Source organism: Taeniopygia guttata, chromosome 25 (genome assembly GCF_048771995.1).
Source record: "Taeniopygia guttata chromosome 25, bTaeGut7.mat, whole genome shotgun sequence".
Taxonomy (NCBI): Eukaryota; Metazoa; Chordata; class Aves; order Passeriformes; family Estrildidae; genus Taeniopygia; species Taeniopygia guttata.
In genome coordinates, this window is record NC_133050.1 from 5,033,514 (window position 1) to 5,041,117 (window position 7,604).

General features: G+C 57.5%; 1 protein-coding gene across 2 annotated transcripts; it reads left to right on the forward strand.

The window, feature by feature from the left end:
- Positions 1-2,668: 2,668 nt before the first annotated feature.
- LOC115490551 (cilia- and flagella-associated protein 45) lies at positions 2,669-6,458 on the forward strand. Of its 2 annotated transcripts, XM_030291613.4 has the most exons (11): positions 2,670-2,877; positions 3,041-3,168; positions 3,477-3,618; positions 3,976-4,146; positions 4,294-4,472; positions 4,607-4,736; positions 4,975-5,121; positions 5,219-5,332; positions 5,546-5,739; positions 5,892-6,116; positions 6,287-6,458. In XM_030291613.4, the coding sequence occupies exons 1-11, from the start codon at positions 2,677-2,679 to the stop codon at positions 6,363-6,365; spliced, it is 1,710 nt and encodes a 569-aa protein (XP_030147473.4). In that variant the 5' UTR covers positions 2,670-2,676; the 3' UTR covers positions 6,366-6,458. The 2 variants fall into 2 exon arrangements, with proteins under 2 accessions (XP_072774697.1, XP_030147473.4); XM_072918596.1 differs by lacking the exon at positions 6,287-6,458 and having other exon boundaries at positions 2,669-2,877; positions 5,892-6,280.
- The last annotated feature ends 1,146 nt before the right edge of the window (positions 6,459-7,604 follow it).

Below are 7,604 nucleotides of genomic sequence, written 5' to 3' on the forward strand. Positions count from 1 at the left end.
TCCAGGCACAAATGCAGCTCTTGCTGACTCGGACCTTTTCCTTTTCGCCTTCTGCAAGTAGCCATGAATCCAGGCAGTGACGTAGAGCACAGACCTGCGAGCATGCCCAAGCTGGCCTGGGGGAAGGAGGAGAAAGAAGGCCCTGGAGCTGCCCCAGCACAGCAGCCTGAAGAGGTGGAGCAGCTGCAGAAGGGTGAGTGGCAGAGCTGGACCACAGGGCTGGTGCCTGCAGCCAGCTTGGCCCCATCCCATCCCATCCCATCCCATCCCATCCCATCCCATCCCATCCCATCCCATCCCATCCCATCCCATCCCATCCCATCCCATCCCATCCCATCCCATCCCATCCCATCCCATCCCATCCCATCCCCTGGGGCCATGCCCATGGACAGGATGGAATAGGGGCCGGGCACACACCCCACAGCCGTGCTCCATGCCCTGGGGCGGCGCGGGGCTGTCCCTGCCTGGGCAGCGCAGGGCTGGGCTGTGTTCTCCGGCCTCTCCCGCAGCCCCTCAGCTCGGGCTGCGCTCGCTCTTTGCCAGGTGCAGCCGTGCAGCGCACACGAGAGCAGGAACGCACCCGTGGCCGCTTCCGCAGAGCAGCGCAGGTACCTGCAGCCCTGGGAGTGGAGCCCCAGGCTGGAAGGAGCTCCCAAACTCCTGTTCCTTGAAGCCAGTGGCCATCCAAGGCTGGGGCCCAGCCATGGCCCAGCCCCACTGCACAGGGGTGGCCATGGCCCAGCCCCACTGCACAGGGGTGGCCATGGCCCAGCCCTGCTCTGGCCAGCCCCAGGTGGCAGCCAGGACATGAGGGTCCCTCCCACCCCCTTGGCTTTGATTCTGGCAGCTTTAGAGCTGCTGCAGAGGTGAGAATTCTGTGGGGGAAATGGCCTGGCTGTGGTTTGCTCAGCCCTGCAAAAAGCTTAAAACCGAAAGGGAGCCCAAGCAGTGGCTCTGCAAGGGCCTTTGATGGTTTTCAGGGCAGGGCTGGCTGGATACCCCACCCTGCAGGGGCAGCTTTGGGGGAACCAGTCTGGAAATGCAGCAATTGATCATGTTGTCCCTGTCCCCAAGGGTCTGAGAGAACCACAAAACTACTGCAAATCCCACAACACTCTAGTCAACAACCTGACCTGGACCCTCCTCCTCCTTCGTGCCTTGCTGTGCGTTCACAGTGTCCAGATGCCCCGCACCCACCACAGCTGCTCTCTCACTGCCCACGGTACCTGGATGGGGAGAGAAAATTGAACAAAGGGCTCCTGGGTTGAGACAAGGACCAGGAGGGATCACTCATCATCACAGGAAACACAGGCTCAGAATTAGCAGTATTAATTGAATTTATTGGTGACAAAATCAGAGCAGGATAAGGAAAAGTTAAATAAACCCTTCAAAACACCTTTCTCCCACCCCAAACTCCTTCCTGGGCTCTCCCTCCTCCCTCCATTGGCACAGGGAGGTGGGAAAAGGGGCCCTGGGCAGTTCAGCACAGGATGTTTCTGCTGCTGCTCAGCCAGAGCAGTTACAGTCCTTGCCCTGCTCTGCCAAGGTGGGGTCTCTGCCTTCCATGGGAGACCCTTCTCCAGGGATTTCTCCAGTGGGAGGCTTTCCCATGGGTTGCAGCTCTGCCCCAGCTGCTCCAGGCTGGGGCCCTTCCTTGCCTGGGCTCAGTGCCTCGGGAACTGCTCCAGTGGGGGCTTCCCATGGGCTCACAGACCCCTTCGGGCATCACCTGCTCAGCCAGGGGCTCCAGGGTGGGTCTCTGCTCCCCGGGGACCCCCATGGGCTGTGGGGGAATCTCTGGAGCCCCTTGTGCCCCTCCTTCCTCCCTGCAGGGCTGTTCGTCTCCCAGCCTCAGTGTGAAAAACATGTTCATTCTCTTGTGAAAATTGTAAAAGTTGAAGAAAGGACAATAGGAGACGAGGACCACAGATCAGAGGTTATTACGGACGGGTGCATCTTGACACTCAGCCAAGAGCACACTGTCACCTTCAGGGATACCTCTTAAATACCTTTTTCCTTACACCAGCCTGTTGTATAGTTACAGACCCTTATGCATAGTAAACTTTTCCCCAAACTAGTTTACATGTTCCATGAACTATTTAACATATCTCCTCCTTGGATCTGCCTTTTTAGAGCATGTGTGGTTGTGGTTTTAGTCCATTCCTATCACCTCCAGTTTTTTGACCTTGGTCCATGTCCATCCTCACTGTCTTCAGATGGTGAGTGCTGATAGTTGGCAAATCTGCAGCAGGAGTCCTCATCCTGTGTTCATTGGATGTTATCCCATCCCAGCAGGCATTTTAACACAAACATGCTTATATCAACTATTTCACTATTATGTCTAAGCTCAATTAACAACACAAATAAAAATTATATCTTTATAACAAAGTTACTTTAACACCACACATATAAAATCCATTGTAATATTTGGAAAAAGCCAATATTATACTATGTATCTATAACACTCAAGCTCCTCTTGGCTGCCACAATTCCATCTCTGCCTTCCCTTGGATTTGCCCTTCCCAGCTCCACAAAACGCCCCCTGTCCCCCATCCCCCATCTGCTGCAGGACATGCAGTGAGTCCTGGAATCTGCTGGGGCGCTGCCATGGCAACAGTCAGTCCCAACATGTCGTGATGGTGGCTTTGGGCGTGCTGTCACAATCGGTTCAGACACATGCCAACCGTCAGTCCCATCACATTGGGATGTCAGCTCCAGGACATTGTCATACCTCCCACGCTCTGTGACAGCGCCATGGCAGCTGAAACTGCCGGCTCAGGATCTCAGTCCCTCTGTCTGGAAAACTCCTCCCGGGGGTCCCTCCTTCCCCGCCGTCGGCAGCTTCCCCCACCAGGATTTCAGTCCCTCCTTCCCAAGGTCTGTCCCCATCTCCCCCTGACCCCCAGCCCCTCTGGCACCTTCGGTCCATGACCCGAGGGCATGTCTTGACCCAGGGTCCAGAGCTCCTCCCAGGATCAGTTGGTGTCCAGGGAGCACTGAGTGTGGGGATTTCATATCCTCACATTGTCCTTTCCCACAGGTCACGGGCTACAGCAGCCCCATTGTGATCCTTCGGGATATGCCCAAACAGCCTGAATTGCAGCCCTCTGTCAGATACAAACCAAAGAGCACCAGAATCATCGCCAAGGACCTGATCCGGGAGCTCATGTAAAGCTGTGCTTAAGCCCTGAGGGTTTTGGGGGTATGGGTGTCAGTGCAGCATTCCAAAATCTCTGGGATTGGCAGTGTGCCCTGGCCACCCCCAGGGATCCTGCCCCCTGCATCCCAGCCTGGTGCCACTTTCACCACACTTTCCCTTCCTGCCTCACCCCAAAACAAGACAGCCAGGTCCCCACAGCTTCCCCAGCACTTCCCAAATTGATCTGGGCTGGCTTGGTGGCTGAGTGGGCAGCTCAGGGAGCACAGGGAGCTGTTGGCATCTCCATGCCACTGAGCTCTCTCCCTGGGCTCCCCAGCATTCCCCAGGAGAGGCCCAAACCATGTCTCATCGTTGGAGAAAAGGAATACGAGAGGATCAAAGAATCAGCTCGAGCCCCAACTGAGGTGGAGCGCTGGGACAGGCTGAAGACCCTGAGAGCCAGACAGGATGCAGCTTTTGTAGGCATTTCCCTTCCTGCTTCCCCTTTTCCTGCTCCACAGCTGGGTTTGAGGGGTGGTGGCTCCTGCCGGGGGCCCTCCCTCTGTCCGCCACATTTTGGGGCATAGGGGAGGCTGCAGGGCTCAGGGCTCCACTGAGAGCTGGGCAGCATCCCTGAAATTATGCCCAGCACTGCCAGCCTTCCAAAGGCACAGGATATCTGCCCAGAGGTGTGGGGAGGGGTGCCCATGGCTGTGCCAGGGCCCCACGAGCCCGACATGTCCCCACTCAGTGCCGGGAATGCGGCACCTGAAGTGTGACCCCTGCGGGCCCTCGAGAAGGTGTCCAGGATTGGGCAGTGCTGTCTGTCTCCACAGGAAGCCCTGAAAAAGGCCCAGATCGAGGAGCAGAGAAAGGCAGGACTGGAAGACAAGAGGGACCATCAGAGAGACGTGGAGGAGGAGCTGCAGCAGGAGGAGCAGAAGCTGCTGCAGCGGGCGGCAAGGATGAGGTTGGAGCAGGAGGAAGACGTGCGGGAACTGAACGCGGTAGGGCCAGCGCTCCCCGCTGTCACCTGGCACTGCCTGAGCCTCCCCTGCTCCTCGTGCTCCCAGGCTCTTCCTCTCCTTCCCTGGCCCTCCCCGCTCCCTGTGTCCCAGTGCACTCGGAGCCACAGACCCCTCTTGTCCCCGCAGCTGTTCCTCAACGCCAAGTGCAACATGATCCGGGACAAGCAAGTCCTGGAGAAGCGGATGATCCACAAGGAACTGGTGGAGGAGGAGAAGCGCCTGGACAGAATGATGGAAATGGAGCGGGAGAAGGGCATGGAGGTCCAGGAGGAGCTGGAGTGCCAGAGGAAGCAGGAGCTGATAAGGTGGGCAGAAGGCTCCCTCTTCCCCATGGAGGCATCTGGCCCATTCCAACCACACCAGCCCTGTCCATGCCAGCGTTCCCACGATGGGGAGCAGGATGGAGCCAGAGGAAACCCTTCTGCTCTCATATTCCCAGAGCCCGGCGGGACATTGTGAAACAGATGGAGCAGAGGGCAGAGGAGCAGGCATTGAGGGCTGAGGAGCTGTACCAGGAGGGCCAGAGGCAGCGGGAGCGACTGGAGCAGATGAAGAGGGAGGATCGGAAGGTGGGAGCAGAGAAGAGGGGGGTGGGTGCAGTGAGGTTTCCACCTGGCTGGAAAGATATTGGCAGAACTGGATCAGCCACACTCTGGGAATAGGGACAGCAGCCAGCAGGGGCAGAGCTCTGGTCCCTTGGGGACATTGTGACATCCCAGGGAGGTGGCCCAAAGCCTGCCTGCCCTGAGTGAGGAGGAGGAAAGAGCACTCGGCTTGGTGGTTTCCAACCCTGCACGGCATTTCCAGGCCTGGGAGCAGAAACAGGAGCGACTAAAGCAAATCCATGCAGATATTAAACGTTTCAACGTGGAGAGCCAGAGGCTGAAGGATCAAGAGCGGGAACGGGACAGGCTGGAGGACGAGCGGGTGCTGGAGCAGCAGCGGCAGAAGGCTGTAAGAGCAGCAGGCTCCTGGTGGGTGGGCAGGGGCTGCAGGAGCCGCAGGAGCTGTCCTGGGGCTCTGTCTCATCCCGGGTCTCTGTCCCCCACAGGAGCGCGAGGCTGCCTTGGAGGCAAAGCAGCAACAACTGCGCCTGGAGAAGGAAAAGGAGCTGGCCCAGCTCAGGGCCACACAGGAGCGGGCCCAGGACTGGCAGGCAGAGCAGGTGAGTGGCCCAGGCACAGGTGACGTGCTCCCCTGCCACCGTCCCTGTCATCACCCTGGCAAAGGGGCAGCGGCCCTGGATGTGGGGGGTCTGCAGGACCAGCCCCTGGAGCCAGGGGATGTCCTGGAGCGGTGCTGGCAGAGCCCAAGCCACGGCCAAGGGCTTCCATAGGTGTCCCTGAGGGGAGCCCAGCACTGTTCCCTATTTGGGCAGGATGCTCTGAGGGCCAAGAGGAACCAAGAGGTCGCAGACCGGGAATGGCGGCGGCGGGAGCTGGAGAAGGCACGGAAGAAGGCTGAGCTGGAGCAGCAGCTGAAGCAGGACCGGCTGGAGCAGGTGGCCCAGAAGGAGCAGTACCTGGCCATGCAGGTGGAGCAGGACCATCAGGAATTTCAGAGGGTGCTCAGGTGAGGCACACGGGAGCGAGGGATGGCTGAGGCAGTGGCCAGGTGGCTCCCAGTTCCAGCTGGTGGCTCTGGGGCCTCCGGTGCCAGCCCAGGTGCTGTGCCAGGTGTGGTGGGCTGTGGCAAGGTCCCTGAGCCAGCCCCGCTCTCCTCAGGGCCCATCAGGAGCAGCTGGAGCGGGAGAAGCTGGAGCGGGAGCAGAGAGAGCTCCGGCAGCGCGCCCATGCTGAATATCTGCGGCGGCAGATCCAGGAGCTGCAGCAGCAGCGGCAGCGGGAGCGGGCGGCCCTCATGGCCGAGGCCCGGCAGCAGCAGCAGGAGGTCCGGCAGCGCAGCCAGCGCCTCGCCCAGTTCAGGCAGCAGAAGCTGCAGGAGTTCAGGTCAGGGGCTGCCAGTGCTGCTTGCCCGGGCTCCCGGGGCCCCCCGAGTCCTTCCTGGTGTCCCAGCCTGGGCCACCTCCCAGCTCCCTCGGTATCCTCAGCAAACGGGACCTGCTGTGGGGCCACGCTCCCAGATCCATCAGGAACCTGATGGATTCTTTCCTCTGCAGAGCCACTGGAGTGCCTGAAAAGTACTGTGCCCAGGTGGAGCGCAAAGCCCACAGCTGTGCCAGCGCAATCCCCTCCTAGGCCCAGCCCCACCAGGAACCAGCGCCAATTCCCCACGGTTTTGGGGTTCCATTTGCATTGACTAGATTTTCCAATAAACAATGTTTCTGAGAAGATGGTGTTTTCCATCCTTCCTTGACGTCAGGGATGTTTGGGACGAGCTGCCCACAGGGCTGGAGGAGCCTTGAGGTTCCTTGTCCCACCTGTCCCACTCCGGGGTTGTATTATGGGTTTAGGCTTGTTAGTGAATTTTTCCCATTTGGCACCTGAAAGATGGTGGAAGAAGGAGGGAGTGATGCCCCTGGGATGGATGGCAGGTGAGTGAATTAACAAAAGAAGTGGGAGATCACTCTGGCAGACCACCTGTCCTAAACAACCCACGCCCCAAGTGGGAATGCGTTAGAGAAGTTTTACTGAGAACAAAAAAATCAGCAAAAGGGACAGTGCTGGGAGCATGGCAAAATGCCAGAGACTTGTGCACAAAATGGCAGCTCCGTCTTTTATACCCCTGATATTGCATCAGCTTTATGCACTTTTATGCATATTCCCTGACTGGAAACAACTGGCATAAACACCTCATTGTAAGTGGCCCAGATGCCCCATGGATCCTGGGCATTCACTACCTCGGGAGCAGCTGCTTCAGAGATCTAAAGGGATATCGATGGGCTTTTGGAATCACTGCAGTGGAAACAGAAGGAACTGAGCAAATGAACACCTTGCCTGGACTGTCCAGTTGATTCTGGACATTGCCAAACTAGAAGGGCTCGAATGCCTTGGTGGAATAAGGCATGTGATGCCTGTGCCTGAGCCAGCACATCTGGCTGTGGTGCTGTCCAGGCAGGGCCAGCCAGCCAGGTGGTCTGCTCATGCATTGCTCTCTGTAAAAAACCTGGGAGGTTTGTATGACTTCTAATATGGAGGATATAATCAGGGCAAGCTCTGGCTTGAATAGTGTGCCACAAGGTTTTTAACAAGCCAAATAATTGTGCGTTGTTAACTTCCTTTAATAGAGCTCCAATCCTTTTTTTGTGTAATATCTACAATATAGGCAGTGTCAGTAATTATATTCAAAGGAGTGTGGGGAAAACACTGAAAAGCCACGGTTACAGCATGCAGTTCTACTAACTGATGTGACCCATTCTCTTGTCCTTCCAATATTTGCCAATCATCTCCTTCCATGCTACAATGGCCTTTCCCGTTTTCCCAGATCCATGAGTGAATACAGCAATTCCCTTTACAGGTGTTTGACTGTTCAGGGGT